Source organism: Canis lupus, chromosome 38 (genome assembly GCF_003254725.2).
Source record: "Canis lupus dingo isolate Sandy chromosome 38, ASM325472v2, whole genome shotgun sequence".
NCBI classification, from domain to species: Eukaryota; Metazoa; Chordata; class Mammalia; order Carnivora; family Canidae; genus Canis; species Canis lupus.
The window spans coordinates 1,400,365-1,427,711 of NC_064280.1; the positions used below are offsets into that span (position 1 = coordinate 1,400,365).

Sequence of the window (27,347 nt, forward strand, 5' to 3'; positions counted from 1 at the left end):
CTCTCTACCCTAGAGATGGGCACACTTCTGGGTGTCAAGAGGGCTTGGGAGGGGCCCTGGTGCCTTCACATCCCCTCTCCCCCAGTACATGTAATTTCATGAAATAACCTCTGGAGCTGGTTGGAGCCCATTACAAGGTTCCAGGACCTCCTAGGTCTCCAGCCCAAATGGTCTCCAGTGATCTTAGGCAGGGACGCCCACCAAGCCAGGGGGTGCCTGTGTCTGTTCAGAGGCGGAGGGAGGGCTTCAGACAATAGGACTGCAGCCCCATTTCTGCAAGCCCGTGCCATTAAAAGATCTCTCTTGCAATCTCTCTGTTTCTCTGGCTCGGTTTCCTTCTCTTCACATTTCTGCGCATGCTGGAACAATAACAGATTCTCTGCGAACATGGGTAAGTGCAAGGGGAAGACTGAGTTTCATAACCAGGATGAGAAAGATGGAACGAAGATGGGATATTTCCACCTGAACTTCCAGGCAGGGTCACTGGCTGTCAGTCCCAGTGCTTCTGAGACTCCGGAGCTGTAGACCAAACCAGGTAAGCTCCTGGGGCCACTTCTGAACACAGAAAGATTTCAAGAAGCAGGAGCTGGATGAAGGGTATCTGCAAGGGCTCACCCACCTGACTATTGTATCTTTTTCAAATATTCATCATTGCAACAACTTGATTTTAAAAATTAAGCTTCTCTTCACTAAAATGCACTATTTCTCTTTCTCTGGGGGTCTCTTTTAATATGATTTGAGTATAAGCATCATTTAACCAACTGAAGTCTTTATCTTTAAAGAGAATCTGCTATGGAAGGAGCAGGAGCACAAGCTTCCCTCCCCCAGTGCAGGAAGAACCCTGTTAGCAGGGAGGGGAGTCGTTACAGGGGGTCTGATCCACACCCCACTCCCACACACCCTCAGAGAGAGCTCTTGCAAGGCCTGTGCTTCCAACCCCAGAGTAGGCCAAGCTAGAGCTGAGATCTCAGGTTAGAGCAGTATGCACCTGCCTGCAGCTCTGGTGGGGAGGGGGATCCCTAAGTCACCCCCTCTCCTTCCCCCAGCCTGGCTGAGATGCTGAGTTCATTGGCTCTGAGAAAGGCATCCAGTTGAAGGGGCAGAGAAATCCTAGGTGCAGGCCTCGTGCCAGGCAGTACCGACTAAGTCCAGCCCACCTGCCCTGGCTCTCCAGGATTTGGCAGGTCGGCCCACTGCAGGCAGGGGGAGAGCCGGCTTCAAGCCAAACAAAGACCAGGGGTTCTGGGGGCTTCTCTGGCCTTGAGGAGCCAATGGAGCAAAGCAGGGTTGGGATCAGAGATTACAGCATCCCGGGGTGGGAGACAGGCAGGGTGGGGAAGGGGACAAGGACCCCATACTCCATCCCACACAATCCTTGGGCAGCTCAGAAAGGCAGGAGATGGACAGAAGGGCCTGCTGGGAGGCTTTCCTCTCTGGCAGACAGAGGGCAAGGGCTGCAGACAGATCCTCCGAGAGGTCTGAGCTGGCCCTGTGGATGCCTCTGGGCAATCTGGAGGCACAAGAGACCAAAGGGAGGACTCCTGTTGGGGCAGGTCTTGGTTTTAGGGGAGCAGGGTCACAGAGACATTACAGCAGGGGGCCTTAGAGTCCCAGCAAGAATGGGTAAAGAGGAGGAGAGAAAAGAAACTCCCTTCACCCAACCCACCTGCTGTCTCTTGCCAGCCCAGCCGTGGAGAAGGAAGATTTCTGTGACACTCAGGTGGGGAGAGTGTGAGGAGGAGGCGTGAGAGAGGGAGGCTCCTGAAGAAAGAGCCCCTGGAATCCATGTCCCTGGGGCTCCAAGGGGAAAGTCCAAAACCTACTGAGGTTTCAAGCCCAGTTCTACCCCTTACCAACTCAGCGACTTGGAACAAGTGACTTGGCTGTTGGGCCTCAGTTTACTTCATCTGCAAATGGGGTTTGTCTTCCCCAAGCCAAATACCCTCCAGGACCTGTTCTCATCTGTCTCTTTCTCTGCTGCTCTGGGAGGTTATGGGCCTCTGGGGTCACTAAGTGTCAGATTTGTTCCCCTGTGACTTCTCTCCTTTGTCCTGCCTGACCTCTGGAGACAACACAGCAGAAGTTCCCAGGGAGCCGCACCCTCTGGGGTCCCACGGGCTTGATTCTCTCTGATGACTCCCATGAGCGCCGGGTCGGGGGCCAGAGAGGGGCAGGGGTGGTGGGCAGAGGCCTGGGTTTCTGCATCCCCACCGTCTGCAGCCCCTGGCACAGCACAGAGCAGCCCATGGGGGCAGGGGTGTGCGGAGGGGGCGGCAGGGGCCCAGACTGGAACCAGTGTTTTCGGGCTCTGCAGAAAGCATCACTGCCATGTCTCCCTCCCTGCCAACTTCAGAGAAAGAGAGAGGCCCTCTTAGAGAATTGGCAAGCTCCACAGGGGGCTGCTGTAGCGGGAAGCAAAGGGGAGGGGCCTGGGGATGGGGTGTAACACATCCGGGTGTCTGAGCCACCAGGTCCATCCTGGCTGAGATGTGGCGAGGGATGGTGGAGATGGTCCTGGAGTGACCGACGGCAAGGCCTTCCTGGGGCTGATCATGCATGCTCTGGTGCCCTCCTCTGGATCGAAGCAGTACCCGCACGCAGGCCAGCCGGGGGTTTCACCCACATCTTAACCCTTGGCTTTTTTCCTCTCTGCACCACCGCCTGTCAGGGGCACCCTCAAAACCTCAGGCACACTTGAGCAATGACATCATAGATACCATGAGAGTCACCTCTCAAACACCACGAAGGGAAGGGCTTATCGACACACAGTCATCATAGTCATCTGATCCTGGGCAAATGTCAATGTGTGCTCATTGAAATTTGACTCCTCCACACCAGAAGGAAAAAGAAGTGGCTTTTCAAGCTGTCTGTATATCTGACTTTCATTGCTACCTCTTGGGATCCATGTCTGGGGTCCTCAGAGTTTCTAACTGACCCACCAACCAAATGTCACAAACCTTTGTAGAGAAAGAATCGTACAGGAAACCATGAAAATGAGCAAGTCAGAGCCTTCCTTCCTTCCTTCCTTCCTTCCTTCCTTCCTTCCTTCCTTCCTTCCTTCCTTCCTTCCTTCCCTCCCTCCCTCCCTCACGCAGTCAGGGTTTCTGGAACACTCCCCACCAACATCACTGTGTGAGCATGGCAGCAAAGATGTTGGAGGCAGCTGTGGCGTGATGCTAGGTGCACAGACTGCGAAATCAGGCAGACAGGGGCTGAATCCCAGCTTCACTTCCTAGAAGCTTCGTGACACTGAACATATTTTTTTACTCAGTTTTAAATCGCAGTTGTAAGTCTCAGTTTTCTCCTTCCTTGCTAAAACAGCTAGGGATGATAGCACCTCCCTCATGATGCTCTCGTGAGGCCTGATGTAGTGAAGCTCAGCTCTTGCCACTCTTGATGCAAGGGGTGGCCACCTCCTCTGGGAAAAGACATGAACGACTAATAGCTCGTTGAGATTTCATGACAATACATAATGAAATGATAGTGTCTATGTTTCCAGATTTTATGGCCACCCTACGCCTCCCCTGCTCTTGATGAGTTTTCCATCCAGACAGAGTGCCGGGCCAGGACCAGCAGATCAGTATCACCAGGGAACCTCTGCTAGAGATGCAAATTCTCAGACTTTCAGAAACAGAAACTTTAGGGGTGGGGCCAAACAATGTGTTTTAACAAGCCCTTCGGGTGATTTCAATGCACACTCAACACTGTGAACCACCAATCCAGGGAAAATAGCACACATGGAAACAATAATAACACAGGTGGGCTTCCCTAAAGGAGTGATGTCATGGGCAGGATTTTCAAGGAAAAGCAAGTGTGCACAGGTGGATACAAGCTCTGTAAGAGGAGAGATAAGCACTTGGAAAAGGCCAGGAAGCCTGGAAGAGAGGTGTGTGTTGAGGGAACCACAAATGATCTGTTCTGGAAGAGTGGGGAGTATGGGAGGTGAAGCTAGAGAAAGAAGGCAGGCAGCCAGATTTATTATTTTTTTTTATTTATTTATGATAGGCACACAGTGAGAGCGAGAGGCAGAGACACAGGCAGAGGGAGAAGCAGGCTCCATGCACCGGGAGCCCGACGTGGGACTCGATCCCGGGCCTCCAGGATCGCGCCCTGGGCCAAAGGCAGGCACCAAACCGCTGCGCCACCCAGGGATCCCAGGCAGCCAGATTTATAAAGCCCTTTCAAGTGCTTGAGTAAGGAATTCAGATCTTTTCCTACAACTGATGGGAAGCATGAAAGGTGTTACACGTAGAATGATGTGACCAAAGTTGCATTGTCGAAAACAAGCACTCTTGCAGCAGTATGGCCTGGAGGCAAGAAGATCCTTCTGGAAGCTGCTAGAATGATCCAGGGGAGGGTCCATGTGGGCATGAACTCAGGCTGTGGCCATGGGGTGAGAGAGATTTCGGAGAATTGACAGGCGTGGGGTTTGAGCCTGCCTCTGAGGGTTCTCCTCCCGTGGTGCTTCTGACATGGAACTGGTGTTGGCGAGGAAAAGGTGATGAGTTCGTGACTGGGCATGCTAAGCCAGCGGAGCCCAGGTTGCTCTGGGCTGGTGACTGGAGCAGGAGTCAACTATGCTTGTTGATCCCCCAACACTGCCCATTCATTTATTTCAGCAAACATCTTAGATTCCTATCATGCACCAGCAAGGTTCTAGGACACAGTGGAACACGAAGGAGCCAGAATCTGCTCTCAGGACTGCCATGGCAGTAGGGGAACACCAGCAGTAGGTAAGTCAAGAAATTTAGAACAGCCAACTTCCTAGTAGGTCGTAGGAAGAACAGAAAGAGGGTCTTGAAGCACCCGGCTGGCTCAGTTGGTAGCACATGAGACTCTTGATCTCAGAATTGTGAGTTTGAGCCCCATGTTGGGCGTAGAGTTTACTTTTCAAAAGGGGAGGTGGGAAGAGGGTCTAAGAAAGAGCAGAGTGAGGCAGGGGATGGAGTAGTCAGGAGAAGTCACTCTGATAACACTTGAGCTAAATGACATGTAGGTGCCAGATACACAAAAACAGGAGGAGAGGGCTCCCACGCAGAGGAAACAGCAAATGCAAAGGTCCTGCGGTAAGAATGAATTTGTCACGATGCAGGGAAAGACGAGGATCGCCATAGTTGTGGGGGATGAGATCAGAGAGGTTGAGGGCCAGGCCACAGCTGGTGGTAAGTGTTCAGGGCCAGAGAAGATGAGCCCATACAGGTGAGAGTACCCAGAAGATGGTCTCAAGCACCAGATTCACATAAGGAACATGCAGATGGTATCGCCAAGGAGAAGAGAGGAAAGAAACCTTAACCACAGCGAGGATTTCAGTTCAATTTCAGGGAAAGCTCAGGCCACAGGAGCCACGTGGTATCTGAACAATCTCCAAAGCGGAGAATTTGTTCATTCTGTTTCATTTTTGTTTCAAGAAGATGGTTACCAGCCAAGCTGGTGTAGTGCTGGTTGGCCTCGAGGCAGGGGATGGACGGATGAGCTCTCCTGAAGGATGAATGAAGATGTGGAAGGAGCGCAGGAGGGGCGAGGGCTGAGCAGGGCCGGGATTTCTGCGGCCTTGCCCACGCCCTAGCTGTCTTCGCAGCCACTGTCTCCCAGCCCCGTAGACTCAAAGGCCAGACCAAGCACAGGTCTGTGCGCGCCCAGCCCCGCCTGGGGGACCAAAGCCAGGACCCAGCCTGCCTGGGAGATGGAGAGACCCCAGCCGAGGGACAGGACCATCTGTCACCATACATGAGAGCGCCAGTACCCCAGCCCATGGAAGGGCGTGGCCAACCCCCAGAGAGAAACAGCACTACACACACCCCTGCCACCTCCGGGGTCACACGCGCCCGAACGGGAGAGCAAGAGAGACTGAGTCGGCCTTGCCCCCCCCGCCCACCTGCCTGGGCACCCTCGCTCGCACCTTCCCGCCACCCGGCTCCACTTCCTGCCTGTTTGGGCATCATGGTGCTCTGTCTCCTTCCTTTGAGCCTTTGTCCTGGGTGTGTCTAAAGTAGCCTCTTTGCTTTACTTTATGGAGCTATTTCCCTCCCCACCATTCCGCCCCACACAACACTCCCTCCACCCACCTCAACCAGGAAAACTTCCCATGACCAACACTGGCTCTCTCAGACCAAGAGAAAGACGCCCCTCCCATGTGCACACCCCCCACACCCCCAGCTCTCTCTGCCACGATTGCTCAGAAGCCTTGAGGCCTCCTGGCCATTCACAGACCCTCACCACCCCAAAGCCTTCTGCGCATGAGCAGACCTTTTAAGCGCCTCTCCTCCCAAGCAGGCCTCAGTGACGAGGACGACTGCAGGCCCAACAACCAGACCAGAAAGAAAGCCCACGTTACTCACTTGATGAAATACACAGCTCCCTCCTGGGTAGAATCCATCTCCCAGCCCTTGGGCAATCCTGTGTGGAAACAAAATCATAACCTGACTCTCTCTTCTCAACCACGCAAACCCGATCTGCACTTAGCAGGGATGAGGCAGGGAGAGAGCTAGGAAAATTCACAGACAAGCCAATAGGGCTCAAACCAACCCTCTCACCCTTTTTGGTCCATTATTCCTATCAGTCTGTTTCCAGGAAATAATAAGAGGGATGGCAGTGAATGGGACATTCCCTATCTATGAGCAGTGAAGTTACCAAATGGATCATTGCCTTCCACGGTTGGCTCGTTCAGTGCACAAGCTTTCCTTGAGCATCTCCTCTGGGCCAGTGAACTCACAGATGGCTGCCCTGGAAGGATCATCCCACAGCTCCCTCATATCACAGAAGCACAAGCTAGAGCCAAGGGCGGGTCACTTGCCCCAAGCCTCACGGGTTGTCAGCACCCAAGATCAGACCGAGACTCAAGCCTGCAAACAAACCCCAGCCCAAATGATCACCTATGGCTTCTGCCGCCTCTGGACAAGATGCTGACGACTTAGGAAATAAGTCAGTTAGGAAAATGGAGAGACTTAAAAAAACTTTTTTAATTGACATATAATCGACGTAACATTAAATTAGTCTCCGGTGTACAGGGTAATGATCTGTGATTTGGATACATTGAGAAATGATCAGCATAAGACTAGTGACCATCTGTCACCATACATAGTGATGATTTTGTTTTTCTCATGACGAGAACTTTTAGGATTTACTCTCTTGGCAACTTTCAAGTATGTGCCAACTTCAATATTATTGACTACAGCCGCCATCCTGTATACTACATATTTATTTACTTTATAATTAGGACTTTGTACCTCTTGACCTCCTCTACCTATCTGGCCCCCAACCAGCTTCCCTTCCCTCTATAACCACCATTCTCTTCCATTATCGGTGGGTTTTTTTTTTTAATTTTTTTTTTATTATTTATTTATGATAGTCACATAGAGAGAGAGAGAGGCAGAGACATAGGCAGAGGGAGAAGCAGGCTCCATGCACCGGGAGCCCGACGTGGGATTCGATCCCGGGTCTCCAGGATCGCGCCCTGGGCCAAAGGCAGGCGCTAAACCGCTGCGCCACCCAGGGATCCCTATCGGTGGGTTTTGCTGGGTTTGTTCATTTATTTGCTGTTCAGATTCCACATAAAAGTGACATCATATGATATCTGTCTTTCTCATTTCACTTAGTACAATTTTCTCAAGGTCCATCCTTGCTGTCACAAATGGCAAGATTTTATTCTTTTTTATGGCCAGGTAGTATTCTATCAGATGCATCTACCATATTTTTGCCCATTCACCCAAAAATGGACACTTAGGTTTTTTTCCATATCATGACTATGTCAATAATGCTGCAGTGAACATGGGGGTGCATATCTCTTTAAATTAGTGTTTTTGTTTCCTATGATCCAGTGGAATTGCTGGATCATAGGGCAATTATTTTATTTTCTGAGGAACCTCCACACTATTTTCCACAATGGCTGGACCAGTTTGCATTCCCACCAACAGTGCAAGACAGTTCCTCTTTCTCTACACCCTCGCCAATGCGTGTTATTTCTAGTCTTTTCGATGAGAGCCATTCTAACATCTGTGCTATAATATATCATTGTAGTTTTGACTGCGCTTTCCTGATGATTAGTGATGTTAAGCATCTTTTTTATGTGCCTATTTTATGTGCCATCTATATGTCTTCTTTGGAAAGATGTCTTCTGGGCAGCCTAGGTGGCTCAGTGGTTTAGCACCACGTTCAGCCCAGGGCATGATCCTGGGAATCTGGGATCGAGTCCCACGTTGGGCTCCCTGCATGGAGCCTGCTTCTCCCTCTGCCTGTGTCTCTGCCTCTGTCTCTCATGACTGAATAAATAAAATCTTAAAAAAATAAAAAAAGGAAAGATGTCTTCTGCCCATTTTTGATCAGATAGGTTTTTTTTTTTGTTTGGGTTTTTTGTTTGTTTTTTGGTTTTGGGGGGCGGTTTGTTTTGCTATTGAGTTGTAAGAGTTCTTTACATAGTTTAGATATTAACCCCTTGTCAGGTATATGATTTGCACCTATTTTCTCCCATTCTGTAGATTGCCTTTCCATTTTGTTGATGGTTTCTTTTGCTATGCAGAAACTTTTTAGTTTGATGCAGTCCCATTTGTTTATTTTTGCTTTTGCTGCCCTTGCTTTTAGAGTCAGCTCCAAAAAATCATCTCTGAGACCAATGTCAAGGATTTTACTGCCTATGTTTTCTTCTAGAAATTTTATGGTTTCAGGTCTTACATTCAAATCTTTAATCCATTTTGAGTTAATTTTTGTGTCTGATGCAAAATAGTGGTCCAGTTCCATTCTTTTGCATGTAGCTGTCCAATTTGCAGGTAGCTGTCCAAACATCATTTAAAGAGACTGTCCTTTCTCCACTGTATTTCTTGCCTCATTTGTCGTAAATTAATTGACCATATATATGCTTAGGTTTATTTCTGGGAATCTTTGAAATAAATACCACTTGATCATGGTAAATGATCCCATTAATGCATTGTCGAATTCAGTTTGCTGATACTTTGTTGAGAATTTTAATTTTTGCATCTATATTCATCAGGAATATGTCAGCCTGTCATTTTGCTTTTTTTTTTTTCTTTTTTCAAAGATTTTATTTATCTATTCATGAGAGACACAGAGAGAAAGAGGCAGAGACACAGGCAGAGGGAGAAGTAGGCTCTATGTAGAGAGCCTGATGCAGGACTTGTTCCCAGAACCCCGGGATCACATCCCAAGCCAAAGGCAGCTGCTCAACCGCTGAGCCACCCAGGTGTCCCTCATTTTCTTTTTTCATGGTGTCTTTGCCTGGATTTGGTATCAGGGTAATGCTGGCCTTGTAAAATGAATTTGGAAGCAAGCTTTCCTCTTCAATTTCTTGGAAGAGTTTGAGAAACATAGGTATTAAATCTTCTTTGAATGTTTGAATCTTCATTTACCAGTGAAGCCATCTGGTCCTGCGTTTTTGTTTGTTGGGAGGTTTTTGATTACTGATTCAATCTCCTTACTAGTAATCACTGTATTCACATTTACTATCTCTTCGTGATTCAGTCTTAGAAGATGGCACGTTTCTAGGAATTTTTCCATTCCTTCTGGGTTGTGTAATTTGTTGGCATATAATTGTTCACAGTAGTGTCTTATGACCCTTTGTATTTCTCTGGTGTCAGTTGTCAGCTTCTCTTTCATTTCTGATTTTATTTATTTGAACCCTTTCTCTCTTTTTCTTGGTAAGTCTAGCTAAAGATTTTTCAATTTTATCTTTTTGAAGAACCAGCTCTGTTCATCTTTTCTTTTCTTTTTGTTTTTTTTTTGTTTATCTTTTCTATTGTCTTTCCAGTCTCCATTTATTTCCACTCTGAGCTTTGTTATTTCCTTCCTTCATTAACTTTGGGCTTCGTTTGTTATTCTTTTTTTTTTTTGTTCCTTTAGATGGATTGGTTATTTGAGATTTTCTTGTTTTTTAGGGTAGGTCCATATTGCTATGAACTTTCCTCTTGGATCTGTTTTTGCTGCATCCCATAGATTTCGGTATGTCATATTTCTGTTTTCATTTGCCTCAAGGTATTTTGTCATTTCTCCTTTGATTTATTTGTCGACCCATTGGTTGGTCAGTAGCACATTGTTTAGTCTCCATATATTGTGACTTTTCCAGTGTTCTTCTTGTAATTATTTTTAGTTTCATACCACTGTAGTCAGAAAAGGTGCTTGATACTTCAATCTTCTTAAGTGTACTGAGACTTGTTTTGTGTTTTACCATATGATCTACTCTGGAAATTATTCCATGTGCACTTGAGAAGAGTGTGGATCCTACTGGTTTAAGGTGGAATATCTTATCTACCAAGTTTGTTTGGTCTAATGTGTCATTTAAGGTCAATGTTTCTTTACTGATTTTCTGTCTGATTGAGCTATAAAAATATTTTTAATAGCACCTCTGGAAAAAAAAATCCATGGAAATGCTCAGAGCGAAGAATTGCAGGCTCACAGAGTGAGCAAGAACTAAACAGCTGAGGAAGCTGACCACAGCTCAGAGGTGCCCTGGAAATCCTTGCAGGTGGTGGTGGCCCCTGCTGAGCAGCTCCAGAGAGGCTGAGCACCTCTATCTCCTAAGAGTGCTCTATTAGGTACCATTTTGTCCTACCCATCCTTCCTGCACAAAAAACATCCTGCTTCCTTGGCAAACAGGATTTCTCCACCCCAAAGCAGAAGGGGAGTCTTCTGATAAACGCAAGGGAACCCACTGTCAGAAGTGGGGACAGGCAGGGCACTGTAGAGATCATTCCTTCTGAGCATGCAAGAGCCCTGTGGCTGATACATTACAAAACAGGTATGGATTCTCTTGACAGTCACTGTTACTTTTCTGGTCAGGCCAAACACTTGCCCTGTGTACTAGGTTTTATAAAACATGGCTATTCATTTTTGGTCTGAATCTTTCCCACCATGTTATCAGCTGCCTCAGAGCACAAGCTGCTGGTGAGCAGAGCCTGGATTCTATAGAGTGGTGGGCCCAGTTTTTATCATTCATTTTACTTTATGTTTATTAAGGGTCTATATTTCATGGTTACTATTTTTTTTAAGATTTTATTTATTTATGAAAGACACAGAGACACAGGCAGAGGGAGAAGCAGGCTCCATGCAGGGAGCCTGACATGGGACTCGATCCCGAGTCTCCAGGATCACGCCCTGGGCTGAAGTTGGCACTAAACCGCTGAGCCACCCGGGGGGCCCTCCATGGTTACTATTGATGGTGATGCTGCTGCTTCAATGGAGCAGGGAAGCCAGTGAGTCCAGCTCCCCTCTCAAGACTTAGTCTATAGAAATAACACCAGCTCCCACTTAGTGCTTCCTTCCTCTACACAACACATTTTACCGCCGTTAGCACATTTAATTTGCACAGTAACAGTATGTAACAGTATGTAATAGGCATCAGCTTGAACATTTTCATAGATGAGGAAACGGAGACCCAGAGAGGTTAATCAACTTGCTTAAGGTCACACAGGAAGTGTCTGGGCCAGGATGTGAGTCTGGTCTACTGCTTCCAAAGCTGACATTCTTTCCTCTGTGCTGCTCCATAAATGCTACTTGTTCCCTCTCTCCCTGTGGGAGGACATTCCCATTCAGAAGGGCGTGGGTTGGCAGTCTCCCCAAGTAGAGGGATCCCCATTGGGTCAGAATCATAAATAATCCTGCCACTGTGATGTGCCTGGGAAAGAGGCCAGCGTGGATTATGTCCCCTGCCTTTTCCAGCAACTTCCCTCCACACTGCCCTCTGTGCCTGGGCAACACCAAGAGAGCTTATATTCCTGTCCAGGCGGAGTGCCCGCTGAGGCAGCTGCCCTCCCAGCAAGCTTCAGGGGCATCTTAACTCCTTCCCAGCCTCAAACAACCAGCTGGCTGCAGCCCCAAATGAAATCATTGGCTTGGAGGCTTGGATTTCTCTTCCAATCCCACCTGGAGTCATCATGATATAGATGAGATCAGCTTTGAAACACTGACAGCAGCAAAAACACCCAGCCAGGAACAGAATGCAGCCTGGCCTTGGGGTCCAGAGGCCCCGCTTCGCATCAAAAATAACAACAATGACAATAACAACAGCAGTCACCTCCATTGATGGTGATTCTCTCGGGGAGCCTTTGCTACTACCTTCGGAGGTTCCATAATCCTATCCCTGTTTTACAAACGAAGAAGCCAAGTCCTGGAAGATTTCAACCGCTGGCTCAGGATCACACTAATAGCAAGTAGAGCCCAGGTGTGAGCTCTGGTCTCTCTGCCTCTAGAACTTAGGCGTTTAACCCCAATGCAGCTTTGCTTAGTAGCTGAGCGGCCTTGGGCCATGTACACTTCCTCTCTGCTCCTCCATTTTCCTACCTTTGAAAGTAGTTGAACTCCAGGATCCCTGAAGTCCCTTCCAGCTTGAACAACACAATGATTCCAGCCCAGAATCTAAAAGAAAGGAGGCTCTGGGCGGGCCAATGCCTTAACCCAATGTGTCCGGCAGTGCCAGCCATGCCCCATGAATGGCCAAAGCTCCTAGAGCCACATGACTGGTGTGCAGTCAAGGAATGGGCTGGAAAGCCAGTGAGGGTAAGGCCGTGGTGGCATTCTGAAGAGGATGATTGCTTGTCTGCTTGAAGTACCCCAGCCCTTTTCCTTCTTGGTGTCTCTGCCTCCCCAGTATAGACTGAAATCTTGCCTGTAATGTCCCCACTTTGCCACCAGCCTTGGAGTTTCTTCAAGACTAGCAATGGGGTCTTCTCCATAGTAAGCAATCAATGTGGGCCCTGGCTCCCTTTCCTTCAAGTTCTCCTCAAGGTGAAGGAATTCCTCCTAGCCATCTGGAGCTATTTAAGTTTAAATTAATTAAAATTTAAATTCAGTTCCTCAGCCACACTAATCACATGTCAATTGCTCAGCAGCTACATGTGGTTAATGGTGACTACATTGGGCAGCACAGAGAGAGAACACTGCCGTCATGGCATACGGCTCTATGGTATAGCACCAGGAGCAGGGGTTCGGCCTAGGTCAGGAGCTCTGAAGATGGAGGGGATTTTCTCACTGGGCAGAGGGATGAAAGAGAAGTCAAATCGGTGTACTCCAAAGTCTGTCCCACATACTAACTGTAGAGCTGGAAACTTGGAAAGACTGTCAGGTGAACATTAACCCTCCTTCCTGCACCTTCCCCTAGATGGTGGTCCAAATGCTAAGCTGAATCCATCCATGGAGAAAAGAAAAAGTGAAAAGCAAAGTCAGGTCAAGGGATTTGTAAGGCTGCCTCAAGCCACTGCTTCTTCCTGGATTGCAAAGGACAGCCGAGCTCCTTACCTGGGCTGGAGGAGTGTCCACTCTGGATGGGGGATTCCGTGCCAGGGTGCATCCAGCTGGTTGACTTTTCCTCATCACTATGGAACACAAATAAGAAAGTGTCAGATACAAGAGAGGCCTCGCTGGGTAGATCACCCCTCTCCAAATTCACATCGACCCTGACTGTCTCATCCCAGACACGTGAGATGGGCGAATCCACACTGCCATTCATTCATTCATTCATTCATTCAGATTCACAAAGCATTTACTGAGCAGACGCCGAGGATTCAGAAATGAATAATAGTTGACCCTGACCTCAAAGAAGCTCTAACCCACTGGGGAAACAGACATATAAAAAGATAGTTGCAGTACGATGTGAAAATAAGTAGATCCTCGTATAGCCACGCATAGAGAGCATTATCCCATCATAGAGGAGTGAGGGCTAACCAGGATGAAATTAAGGAAGGGGAACAGCATGAAGGCTTCTTCAGTAAAGAGGTGACATTTGAGGTGACGGGTGAAGTCTCTGGGGAGACCATGGGAGGTCCTTACCTGGCAGCTTCTCAATGGATATGAAAGAAGGAGGCTGCGTAAACCCAGTCTTTGGGTGTCTACAATGCTAAATATTTTCATTGACAAAAGTCCTTCACATTAGGAACTTTACAGATGATGAATCTGAGGTTCAGAGAAGTTAAATGATTTGCCCCAAATCATACAATCAATAAGTGATGAAGCCAGGATTCTAATATCTTACTCCCAGCAAAGTAGGCTCCCCAACACTTCAGATCCTCTGGGTTTAAGTCAGAAAGCATATACATCTATCGACACTTCTCAACCCCCAACCAAGTGACACTGATTTTTCCAGAGCCATGAGTGACCCAGCATGAAGCACCTGACATCTGCGGCCAATCCAGGTATGCGGAGGAGAGGATGCTCAGATCACTTGTATCATCCAGACGTTAGGGTGGGGCTGTGAGGCCCAGAACAGGACTCCACTCACTGCTTTCAAAGTATCATTAATACTTTAATTAATATAATAAACCCCATTAAGAAGGGTTCCATTAAATTTGTATTGAAGTAAGATATATAATACTACAGGTACTTAAAGTACACAATTTATTTTTTTAAGATTTTATTTATTTATTCATGAGTGACAGAGAGAGAGAGAGAGAGAGAGAGAGAGGCAGAGGGAAATGCAGGCTCCATGCAGGGAGCCCGACGCGGGACCCGATCCCGGGACTCCAGGATCACACCCGGGGCCGAAGGTGGCGCTACACCGCTGAGCCACCCGGGCTGCCCTAAAGTATACAATTTAAAGTTTTGGCATGTGTATGTACTTGTGAAACTATCACCAAAATCAAGATGTGAACCCCCCAGATTTTCTTTGTGCCCCTTGTAATCCCTCCTTCCCACCCTGCCAGCTCTTGCCACCTGCACCCTCCCCCCAGCAACCACTGATCTGCTTCCTGTCACTATAGATTAGTCTGTGTGTTCTCAAGTTTCTAGAACTTTATATAAATGGAATCATGCAAGCTAGACTTCTGACTTCTTTCTCTCTTCTTCTTTTTTCCTCCTTCTTTCCTTCCTTCCCTTTCTTTCCTCTTTCTCTCTTCCCTCCCTGCAGCAGCACGTGTTCGTGGTTGATTCTGTTTCCCAGCTGACGAGGATTTCGTCACAGGCTATACCACAGTGAGGGACATTCGGGTTGTTTTCACTTTGGGCCATCATAAATAAAACTGCTGTCAACATCTATGTCTAGGTCTTCGTGTGGACACATGCTTTCTTTTCACTTGACCCCATGACTGTTCCCCCTGGTTTGGACACCTGCCACCTATAGGAGGGGACTGCCTAGCTGACCCACCCCTCTGACAAGGAGAGAAGAAACAGAGTCACTATTCTAGTGCTCCACCCCCCCCCCCGCCCACCAGGGCCCTGGAGCCATGTGCACCCTGAGGCCCTGTGATGTGGGCTTTGGTCCTGGGCCACAGTGGGAGAGGAAGCCCAGGGAGGAGAGAGCCAGCACTACAGTGTACGTGTGTGTGGAAACCCACGCTCTTACACCTCCTCTTCAGCCGCCCTGAGACCTTCCGGCCTGAGTGCTCTTCTCCTCTCACAGTTGCTCCCTCAGACTACACAACTACCTCGAGCCCTCCTGAATATCATGGACAGTCCCAGGGTCACAGAGGTGGCCACAACCCCAACACACCATCAACCACTTCGTCCTGTTGTGCTACTCTCTCATCAGCTCTCAGCCCAGAAAGACGCAGTCACAGGCTGTCTACACCCTGACTTTGGGCTGACAGGGGCCTGCAAACCTGGGAAGACCAATGTCACTATAAATCCACAATCCCCATGCTCACCTGGAATCTTCTTCTGGGGCCCCCACCAGCTGCCATTGGCAGAGTGTTCTAAAGCTTCCCCACCAGCCTCAAGTCCCTCCCTGGCCTCCCTTGGCCTCCCTTTCCCTCCCCCGTCCCCATCCTCAATGGACAATCTTATTGCTTACTTCAAGGAAAAATAGAGACCATCAAGCAGGAGCTTCTTCAATACACCCAACCAGCACCCCCACAAAGAACCCATATCCCCACCTCAATACTTGCCTCTACACTGGGGAGGAACTGGCCTTCCCCCAGTTAGGGGTTATCCCTCTGCCTGTGTTACACTCCCCGTCTTCTCCTGTCTTTTCTAGAACCTTATTCTATTGGGCATCACAGGCTCATATCTTCAACTGCTCTCTCTCTCTCTCTCTCTCTCTCTCTCTCTCTCATCATCATCATCCCTTTAGCCCCACTCTGGTCTGTGTCTTTCAGTCTGAACCCCCACTTCCCTCTCAATGCCACCTCCCCTTACAGCTTCCTGCCTCATGCTCCTCTTGTTACTAGCCCAGCATCCTTCCTGGAAACTGGTCCCTTCCGCTGCCTCCACTTTCTGGCCTCCCTGTCATCCATCCTTTGCAATCTGCTTTCTGTCCTCAACCCCTCCCCCTGAAACCATTTTTCCTAGAGGTCAATAACGAGCTCCCTATTTCCTAAATCTAGTAGGTGCTTTACAGCTTCAGCTCATTTGGCCTTTCCATACTGACCACTCCTTCCTCCTAACACCCCTCTCCCTCGCCTTCTAGGGCAGCGCCCTTCCCTGGCCCTGATGCCATTCACCCTGAGATCCCTGGTCTCTCCTCCTCTATCCTCTCCTTCAACACTGGTGCTGCCTGGGTACCCCGTCTTCTTGATCACACACTTCTGGATGGTTCCATCCCTACGCAATGATTTCCCCAGCTGGGGAATCCCCTCCTGTGAGAGACAGAGAGAGAGAGAGAGAGAGGCAGAGGGAAAAGCAGGCTCCACGCAGAATGCCCGACACGGGACCCGATCCCGGGACTCCAGGATCACGCCCCGGGCCGAAGGTGGCACTAAACCGCTGAGCCACCCGGGCTGCCCTAAAGTATACAATTTAAAGTTTTGGCATGTGTATGTACTTGTGAAACTATCACCAAAATCAAGACGTGAACCACCCAGATTTTCTTTGTGCCCCTTGTAATTCCTCCTTCCCACCCTGCCAGCTCTTGCCACCCGCACCCTCCCCCCAGGACTCCCCTTCTAGCCCAGACTGCTCTCTTGAACTTCAATCCTGTACAGCCCCTTGTCTGTCAGCTATCACCTCCCAGAGGTCCCATAGGAACTTCAAACTCAATACCTCCCCCTGAACATTTGCTCCGCCTCGTCCCATACTCCTGATCTCTGTCAAACTCAAGTTAAAAAATGTCTGAGATTGGTCTTCGATTTTTCCTTTTCTCTGTCTTCTCCAACATTCAGGCAGTAAATGAACACCCTCCGTTCTACTCCTAAAGACTTCTCCTATCTCCCCTCCCCTATCCTCACTGCCAAAACCCAGGCCCCATCAGCCATCCCCTGGACTTGGGCAGTTGCTCTCCATATGCCAAGTCTCTCCCTCTGCCTCCCTATCTTCAAGTCATCATCTGCCCCCCACCCCCAGCTGCTGGGTGGGGGGATCCTGCCAAGCCCAGGTCTAAGTGTGTCAATCTCATGCCCTGGCATCCACCGGCACCCTTCTTCCCACATGCCTCTGCTAAGGGACCCTTTCTCCCTGATCCTCTGCTCCAGAATCAGCTCAAACGTCTCCTCCTCCGGAAGGTCCTCCCTCCACTCCCCAGAGAACGCTACTTCTTTCTTCCTTGTGTTCCTAGACCATCATGCAAAATACCTCTAGAATATATCCTATTATTTCCTAGGTATTTTTTTTAAAGATTTTATTTATTCATGAGAGACATAGGCAGAGGGAGAAGCAGGGTCCTCATGGGGAGTGTGATGCGGGACTTGATCCCAGGACCCTGGGATCATGACCCGAACTAAATGCAGATGCTCAACTTACTGAGCCACTGAGCCACCCAGGCACCCCTCCCCCCTCCACCTAAGTATCTGCATTTTCTTCCCACAACCTTCAAGGAAAAAACCTGTCTCTTCTTGGGACTTTTATCTGTAATGCCAAGTGAGGTGGCACACAAATAGTGGTCACTCAAATGTTCCCAGAGTAAGAGACTAAGAAAAGCTGGAAGGCAAGCAAGAGTTTGGGAAGAAAGATGAGAAGAGGTGAATTAACCACCTGGACTGGGGAGCTTGTGGAAACACACCGCGAAGGCCGCACCCCAGAAGGCAATCGCAATCTCAGGGGGTGGGGCCCAGGAATCAGCCCTTTGTCATAAATTCCTTGGGTGATTTTTATGGACTCCAAAGTCCCAAACCATTGACCAAAGGGACTGCAGTTTTAATACCAGTGAAGTTGTTATTTAAGAATCTGACCCAAGGTCAAGAACTTCCATGGAGTTAATTTCTAAGATAATCTAATTGCACCATCAATTATGATCCCGGTGATGATAATTACAGAAGGGCCTAAAGCAAGCGTGGAAGCTGAGAAGCACCAGCGAGAAACCGCTGGCCGCCCCGGGGACTGCTACAAAGGCCGCGGGTGCAGGGGGAAGGCCGTGCACTCCAGTCATCGGGTACTGGGCTCATCTGAGCTCTGATGAGCAAAAGCGGTTTTATCACAGACGAGTACTCTCCACCCCTGCAGCCCTGGCTTCCCCATCTGAGCAGTGAGGGGGTCGCAGCCGAGGCTCCTTTGAGCTCTGATGTTCTGTGAGTGGCTGTCTTGAGGAAGAGAACCATCACGTGTGGGTAGCGGTCCCCAATGCTGCGCTGCTGGACTTGCCATATTATCGGGAGATTTCTATCCTGGCAAAGAAGGACTACAGTAGGAGCGGGCCAAAATAGCACCAGCGGGGCCACTCTGCTATGATGAGACCGTGCCAGAGCCAGTTTGGCTTATGAAATTAATATAAGGGCACTGGCATGTTCACTGGGAGCAGCAGAGGCTTCCTCTCTTTAAAGAACGCCAAATGCAGCATGGGCATCTTCTCCCTCCCCTTAGCCACAGCCCCATAAGGAAGCAGGAGGGGAGAGGGGGCTGCCGGGGGTGGAGTCCTGGGATGACGGGAGGCCCAGGCAGGGTCTCCAGGTGTGATGTCACTTTGCCCAAGTGTTCTTGTTGGAGAATCTGCGGTGGGGGCAGGAGAAAGCACGTCCCCCTGGCCCTTTCGGTGGATGGGGCTGAAAGGAAGGGGCCCGCTGGGCACGGGGTCGGGGCCGCCCTCCTCTGGGCAGCTGCTGGCCTCTAGGGCCTGGCGGGGGGGGGGGGGGGCGCGGCGCGGCGGGGCGGGGCGGGGCGGGGAGCCGGAGAGGCCCGCACCTGCCGCCCGCACCTGCCGCCCGCACCCGCCTTCCCAGCCCAGGGCAGGCCCGCCGAGGCCGGACTTTGACCCAAGGAGGAAAAGGCGGGAGCCGCATCCGAGCAGGCGGGGCCACAAACTTCTCAGTCGCGCGTGCCCTTCCCGCCGCCGCTCCCGGCCGCCCCGCCTGCCCCCGCCGCGCCACCTTCCAAGTCGGACAACTCCGGAGGAAGAAGGAAACGGCAAGACTAGAGAGCACGTACTTGATGAAGAAGACTCTGCCCCCGCGGTCAACTCCGTAGGTCCACCGGCCGGGCAAGTCCAGCCAGGCGATCTCCTCGGCCATCGCGCGTCCTGGAGCCCCCGCCGGCCGCCCGGGATGCGGGGATGCGCGGGGCGCGGGGGGCGCGGGGGATGCGCGGGTGCAGGGGATGCGGGGCGCGCGGGGGATGCGGGGCGCGGGGCGCCTTCCTGCCCGGCCGCCCTCCCTCCCTCCCGCGGGCTGGGGCCGGGGCCGGGGCGCAGCGGGAGACTCAGCCCGGCCGGCCCGCGGCACCGCCTCCTCCGCCTCCGCCCCCGCCCCCGCCCCGCCCCCGCCCCGCCCCCGCCCCCGCCGAGCGCTGTCCCGCCGCCCCGGGAGCAGGTCGCGCCTCCGCCCCGCCGCCCACCTGCACTGGAGCCGCGGGCCGGGGAGGGAAGCGCCCGGCGGGTCCCCGAGCCCTGGTCGGCCGGAGGGGCTCGAACCGCGGCGCCAGGGGCCGTGTCCGGGCGCGGAGCGCGAGAGGCCGAGCGGTCAGACCTGGCCCCGCGGCGGGAGGTCGGGGGAGAACAAAGGTCAGCCGCGGGCGGGGGCAGCGGGGCCCGGCGGCCTCTCGGCCCAGCCAGCGCCCACTTCGGCCTCTGGCACTTCCTCCAAGAAGCCGCCCGTGACTAAGGAGAATCAGGCCGAGGCCGCGGGGCGCGCCCGAAGACCGGCAGCTTTTGTGCCTCTTGCGCCTGAACTTGCACCAGAAGACGAAAAGGGAAGGAAGGAGAAAAAAAAAAAAAAGAAAGAAAGAAAAAAGAAAGGGAGGGAGGGAGTGTGTTCCGTGTGCAGAATGCAGGTTGCAGGCATTCAAAACTGGCATCTCAAAAGCGGAATCGCAAGAGCCCGCGGTCCTTTTATCTCCGTATCAACGCGGGAGCTCAGTGAGCTTTCCCCATCACTCGGGACCCGCCCCTGGGGCTCCCATTAGGCGCCGCCGTTCCAATCCGTGTGTTAGACCCGACCCATGCCCATGCCTTAGACGAAGGAGAGAGACACCGAGCCTTTGGAGGAAGCGGCATGTTCCGCGGCAGCTGGCGAGCATTCTTCCTGTGAGCACCCTAAGGGATCTGATCCCTGTTCCACCTAAACTGTGCCTGCCCCTATGTCACCTCCTCCAGGAAGCCATGCCTGCTTGACTCCACCCCAGCCAGATTGGTGTATCCACCCTTTATGTGTCCTGGTACCTTATTAATAATCCTATAGTGAGTGGAACTTAGCGCACTGTAGAGCAATCCTTGATTTACTCATCTGTCCCCTTCATTGGGCTGTGTGCCCCTCAAAGCAGGGGCTCATCTTATGCATCTTTATAGCCCTAGCACCAACCTCGGGCACCTACTTAATGTTTGATGAATGACTGATACTGTCTTGGCTGGGAAAACTCTTTTTTTAAATCATTTTCTAAAAAGATTTATCTATTTATTTATTTATTTATTTATTTATTTATTTATTTATAGAAAGGGAGGGAGGAGGAGGAGGGAGATGGGAGGGGGAAAGAATCCCAAGTAGGCTCCCCCCTGAGCACACAGCTGATCACAGATTCATGACCCTGAGATCACCACCTGAGTCAAAAGCAAGAGTCAGTTACTAAACACGACTGAGCCACCCAGATGCCCAGAGCCTGGGAACAACTCTTAACTCTAACCACAGTCCTGTACTTGGGGGCTCACTTACGGGTCTGCTGAATATAACCATCAGCCGTATCAAGGTACGTGTAGGAAGTGTTTTCTGTTGAATGAAACAGACAGGGAGCCTTCCTAGGTATCTCAGTGCTCAACCCGGGGGCCTTGGTGTGTATACTGCTGCTGGACAGTGAAGCCAGAAGATGCCTCAGGGAACGTCTAGTCCAATCCTTGTGTTAAATATGGGAAACTGAGAAGCTAAGATGAGAAGAGGCTGATTAAGGTCACTGAGCCAAGTGGAAGCAGAGAAGGATCTGCCCACCCATGTCCAGGCCAGAACTCTTGCGATTACATCATTTTGCCTCCAACTCTGGGAATTCACTTATGCAAGTAGACTCCTGGATGCCAGGTGGAAGCTGAGCCCATTCCTCAGACGCAGAAGAGTTGCAGAAACCCCTAACACCCAACTTTTTCCTCCCCTCTCAGAGCCTAAGGGCTTCTAGATGAGAAAGCTGCATTGGACAACAAAGTAGAGCTGCACCTGGGAAGCATAGGTGAGGATCTGTGCCCCTTAGTTCCTGAGCTGGGGAGCCTGGGAACCTCAGGGATCAGACGCCCCTCCAACTCCAGTCCCTTGTCTTGTGAAACACCTGTTAGACTCGTCCTGCCAATAAAGTGCAGAGCCACCTACCAGCCCCTGTGATAGCGAAGGATCTGAACCACTAAAATTATTGCCAAGATGCCCCCAGGAAAAATACCAACAGCCAGTGCACTCCCAGTCCAACCTGAGCAACCTGTAAGGGCAGCTGCTTGGGCCGAATGTGGGTGGAAACGGGGATGAAATGACATATATTTGAAAACATGTATCCTGCTGCTGTCTTCTTTGAGATGTAGGCTTCCTGTTGATTTCTTCACAAGATTTTTACATTATTGGTCTCTAATCCAGCCTAGGGTTCCCTGGAACCTTTACCTGGACAAGAGAAGGCTGACGGTTGAGATTTTGAAATTTTTTTACTCATTTAAAAGAACTCAGTTTTGAAAATACTTTTCCAATTGTGGTGTATTCTCACCAGTGACTTTTTACATTTTAGATCTTGTTTCTCAGTTATGATCAGCATTAATACTGCCAAGAAAGACAGTTTAGGGGGACCTAGGTGGCTCAGGTGGTTAAGCGTCTGCCTTTGGCTCCGGGCGTGATCCTGGGGTCCTGGCAGATGCTCAACCACTGAGCCACCCAGGAGACCCAAGATTTACTTTTTAAGAAGATCCCAGGGTTCTTAGATAGAAGCCCTTTTTCCTCTTGGCTTTGAAGCTGGCAGTTGTCATTTTGGTGCTCTTGGGATCCTCGTGTGGAAAGGGCAAAAATGACTACAAGAGGAAGTAGAGCCAGACATGAAGAGAGCCCAGAGCCTCCTTCCATCCCATGAGCCTTTGGGTTGGCTTGCCAGAGGAGGCTCCACCCTTGGGATTTCAGTTCGTAGGTGCCGTGGTTGCTTCAGCCCATTTGAATTGGGCTTCTTCCCCTAAAAACTAAAAAGTCCTGACCAACACAAAGGTCACAGTGTCTTGTGCTTCTGTTTCTTTGGCATAAACAATGTTTCTTTGGGAAAGCCAATGAGATAACCCCTGCCTTTTCAGTGATGCAAGAATAAGAATGCTTTTCTCTCAAGAAAACCACAATTTTAGATCAAGAAAAGATCTTAATGATCATCTCATCCAAAACCCACTTTTCCCCCTGGAAGACACTGGAAAACTCAGGTAGAACCCAGAGTTATGGCAAATTCCACAACTCCAGTCTCCCAACTCCAGTCTCCTGGAAACCTGATTAGCAGAAAGTTATAGATTTCAAGACAGTGACTTACCATGTCAACATATTTGGCTAAGAGACTTACATAGTTACAAGGTTACACCAGATTCCTCTGCTCTATAAAGAATAACAACAATAGTAATTTTATGAGTGCTGATGTTTCATAGTTAATGTTCACCTGCAGGCTCCGTCATCTGCCCCTGGTGACTTTCTTACAGGGACTAAGATGCAAGGGAAAACACAAGGGCCATCTTGGCTGGGATTTGATACGTGGGTGTAAATACGTAAAAGCCTAGATAAACTAGTTGCTCAATTTGTGCTTCTAGCAGGGTTTGAGAGAAAAGGTTTTGATTATGAAAACCGCAGAACTAGTGCTGGTACCAAGATTGTAGGATCCTGCAGTTTCCCTACAGCCAACTGAATTCGATTATAGTTACTCCACAGGTATTTGGTACCTTCTATGGGCCACGTACTGTTCTAGCTACAGAGGACTCAGGAATTAAAACAAACAAACAAACAAAACAGAAAGTCCCTGCTCTCCTAGAATTTATGTTTAATAGATATATAGTCTCAGGCGACGATGAGTGCATGGAGGACAGATGAGAGAGTAAAGGAGACAGGACTGCAGTAGATGCTGCCCTCTGACATTCCATATATTCCATATATAGGGTGCACAGAAAGGCCTTACTGAGAAGAATGACATTTTTAAAAATTTATTTATTCATGAGAGACACACAGAGAGAGGCAGAGACACAGGCAGAAGGAGAAGCAGGCTCCAAGCAGGGAGCCTGACGTGGGACTCTCCGGGATCATGCCCTGGGCTGAAGGCGGCGCTAAACCGCTGAGCCACCCAGGCTGCCCGGTTTAACACTTTTTAGAGGCTCATTCTGGCTGCTGTTTGGAACAGGGTTGAAGCAGATTCCAGGTAGGAGGCTATCCCAGTAATCCAAGCAAGACATGGGGTGGCTCAGTTCGTGGTGTTTTGGGGGTAGAAGCAGTGAGAAAGGGTGAGATTCAGGGTAACCTGTTGGAGGTCGAACTGAAGGATTCGCTGGTAGATGAGACTTGAAGTGGACTGTGAGGGGAAGGGAGGAGTCACAAGGACTTGGAGATAATTGGTCTGAGCTGTTGGAGGATCAGGATCCAGTTGCCATTAACTGATCCGGGAGCAGGTTGCAGGAGGACTGGGGGGGGGGCGGGTTTAGGGGGGAAACACTAATTCAGTTCCAAGTATGTTAAGCTGGAGATGCCTCGAGATACCCAAGTGGAGTTGCCAAGGAGGACATCCAAGACGAGAGAGTGTCCCAGGGGTAGCGGTCCACATGTGGTATTTTTCAGTGATTGGATGATAGTAAAAGACGTGAGGCTTGTTGAGGTCACGAAGGAAGTGCACGTAGACAGGGAGGAGGCCGAGGTTAAGGGCTGAGGACTGAGGCGCTCCAGCTCTGAAAGGTCAAGTTAAAGAGAAGGAATCTGCAAAGGAAACTGAGGAAGGTGAAGCTAGTGAGGTCGGAGAAGGAGCGACGTGGTGCCCTGGAAGTGCCCTGGAAGTGCCCTGGAAGTGCGCCTTGAGTGCTTCGCCCCGACGGGGACGGGGATGGGGATGGGGCGGGTCCAGAGGGCCAGGCTGGGGTGGGCTCCGTCGGAGCAGGAGGCAGGAGGCGACTTGCCCTCCGTGTGAGAGGGTGGGGAGGCAGCTCAGGTTATTTTTAAGTTGGTCTGACGATGGGTGTGGGAAGACGGGGAAGATGATCGTTTGGCTAATGAGCCCTTGCTCCCAGGTGAGAAGTGCACCTGAAATGTGCCCCTTGTGCTCCCGAGGATCCGAGGATCCGCTCTGGCTTCTCCCGGGGCGGCCGGGTCTTCCTGCCGGGACTGCGGCGTGGGCTGGAGCCCTGGCGCTGGCGGCCCCTGGGAGGGGTGCGGGGGCCCGTCCTCCTCCTCCGCTCGGGCAGGACACCTGGGCTGGCTGCAGCCAGGAAGATGGCCCGTGGGCCACCCGCTGGTGGCTCTTCTCTGGGTCCCTTCTTGAACCCTGGGCTCAGGCAACGTTCCTGCGGTGCTGACCCCGGGGGTCCTGGCACGTGGCAGCCAGCGCTGACTCGGGCATTTCCTGGAACTGACCCGGCACTTTGGCTCCGTTTATTTAGTTCAATAAATGCAAAGGAGCCGTTATGCTTCTCTCTGTGTGTAAAAATGGCCCCAGCCTTCAGCCAGCCCGTTCCCTCCCCTCTTGTCTCTGCCACCACCAACCCACCAACCCGTTGGTCACTGCGCTACACTCTCAGAGCCCTCGGCCCCGGTTCTGTGTCCCCCTCTCCATGCCTTGTCTGCCTCTCCTTCAGGGTGATTTCAGTGCCAATGTGAAGTCACTCTCCAGTGTCCTAACCCCACAGGACCTTCATATCCTCGCCTCCGGGGGCAGCCACCCCGCTCCATTAAGGCACTCACACCCAAGGCCGTGCCTTAAACTTCCTGACCACTCAAATTTACTTCAACTTGGAAAACATAAACTTGAATACGCTACTTTCTAATACTCGTTTGGGTCCTTCTAACACTCTCATTCCTCTCTTCCCTTCCCATCTGTTCCTTGCTTCCGTGCAGTACCTGTGGCCTCTCAGATCTCCTACTCTCTCAATGGAAGCCTTGTTCACTTCCTGTGCAATTAAGCCCCAACTCAAGGCCCGTCACAGGGTCCACCACTGGTCCTCAACCGCATCCGCACTGCAGAGCTACCCCCTGGATTAATCTGTCCACCTTTGCTGCTCTCAGGCCCAGAAAAGCATCGCCCCAAGCCGCTAGAGGAAGTAAACGTGTCTCTTGCTGGGTCTGCAGCCAGTCTCACCACCACTGGTATCATAACAGGCCCCCTCATCGTTCCAGGGGAAGGTACGGGCAGTCAGAAGGACACGGCCTTGACTGGAACACACTAGTTCAGTCTCCCTATGCCCTCTGTTCTGACCCCGTCTGTGTTTCCACCTGTCTGGCTCTCTTTCCTCCTATCCAAAGCTCCACTTTCCACAAGTTCCAATCTTACAACCACCCATTGCTCCGCAGCTCCTCAGACATCTTCCTCAATTATCTCCTCTCCCCTGTATTTTCAAGCTTTCCCTCTCTTCTAGTTTTTCCCCTCAAGCATGTACATATGCCACATGCATGCACTCAGTAAGCCCCAGTCCCAGCTACCGTATCCCCACCCTCCTTCCTTCCACTTCTCTTAGGGCCCAATTCCTGCCTCCCAGTGACTCATAGTCTGGTCTCTGTCCCCACAGCTCCTTGAAAATGGCTAAAACTAGTTTGGCAAAATAAGCACTTACTTCCAGGTTGCTAAGTCCAATAGACACTTCTTGGCTCTCATCTTGGGTGACGCATCCGACAGCTCTGGCCCTGCCTCCTCCCAGCCCTGGGCGCCACTGTCTGTTCCTGCACTCTGTGCCCCCCCCATCCTGAAACCCCCTACAACCACCTGTACCTTTGTGCCTGTGGACCTCCACCACCTGCAGAACCCTTCTGTGTCTGTTCTTGTTTTCCAGACTCCTCCCAGAGAGGAGCTCCCTGCACTTGCCTGGTGTCCTGTGCTGTATGGCAATGACTTTCCTGTCGCCCAACAACACTGGAACTCCTCAGGTGCCTGGGTGGCTCAGTGATTGGGTGTCTGCCTCTGTCTCTGGTCATGATCCTGGGGTCCTGGGATTGAGTCCCCCATCAGGCACCCTACTCAGTGGGAAGCCTGCTTCTCTCTCTGCTTATGTCTCTGCCTCTCTCTCTGGGTGTCTCTTAAATAAATAAAATCTTTAAAAAAAATAAAAGAGAGAACTCCTTGGGAGCACTTCCTTCCTTCCCTATTTTTATTTTAATCACCCTGTGCTCACCTCCTTAAGCCCCATCACCTATTTCACCCAACCCCTCCCCACCTCCGTTCTTGTAACCATCAGTTAGTTCTCTATAGTTAAAGAGCTGCTTCTTGTTTTTTTTGTTTTTTGTTTTTTGTTTTTTTTTTCTTTCTCTCTCGCTCTCTTTTCAGGGACTGTCTTTATTTAACTTGGTGGTATTTGGCCACTCCCACCTTCATGAAGCTCTTTTTTTCTTTTCTTTTCTCTTCTTTTTTTTTTTAAGCTCTTTTTTTTCTTTAGGCCTTCATGACACCACATTTTCCTGGTTTACCTCCCACTTCACTAGCTACTCCTCTTGGATAACTGCTTCTCCTCTGTTTAACCTCAAAATGTTGGAAAATCCAAATTTCACCCTCAATCTGGTTCTATACTCTACCTACACACTCTCTCTAGGCCATCTCCCCCATTGTGTTAAATTCCATCTATTTGCTGCTGGCTCCCAGATTTCTATTTGAATCTGGCCTCTCCCTTGGGCTTCAGATGCATATATCCAGTTGTCTACTCCTCCACATGGATATTTAATAAGGATCTCAAACTTAATGTGGTCAAAATAGAACTCTTGATTCACGGCTCTAAACCTGTTCTCCTGGAGTGCTCTTTATTTCAGTATATGGCACAATCAATAATCACCTCATTGCTTGGCCCAAATACCTAGGAGTAGTGTGACCACCTGTCCTGGTTTGCCTGGGACTTGGTCCTTGTTTCAACCCTGAAAACTCTATTCCAGGAAACTCCTCAGTCTCAGGCAAGCCAAGATGGT

General features: G+C 50.4%; 1 protein-coding gene and 1 long non-coding RNA gene across 2 annotated transcripts in view; one reads left to right on the forward strand and one right to left on the reverse strand.

Annotated features, from left to right (window-relative positions):
* The window catches only part of PLEKHA6 (pleckstrin homology domain containing A6), a 140,651-nt gene extending 121,277 nt beyond the window's left edge, over nucleotides 1–19,374 (reverse strand). The window contains exons 1-3 of the mRNA XM_049106883.1: nucleotides 19,225–19,374; nucleotides 13,240–13,316; nucleotides 6,339–6,396 (exon numbers count right to left, since the gene is read on the reverse strand). Of these exons, the coding sequence (XP_048962840.1) occupies nucleotides 6,339–6,396; nucleotides 13,240–13,316; nucleotides 19,225–19,307 (218 nt within the window). The 5' untranslated portion in view covers nucleotides 19,308–19,374. The remainder of the gene's footprint in view (nucleotides 1–6,338; nucleotides 6,397–13,239; nucleotides 13,317–19,224) is intronic.
* LOC112643244 (uncharacterized) lies at nucleotides 366–14,965 on the forward strand. Its single transcript, XR_003125730.3, has 3 exons — nucleotides 366–535; nucleotides 4,620–4,733; nucleotides 14,846–14,965. It is a non-coding gene; the product is annotated as an uncharacterized LOC112643244 (long non-coding RNA).
* Nucleotides 19,375–27,347: the final 7,973 nt, after the last annotated feature.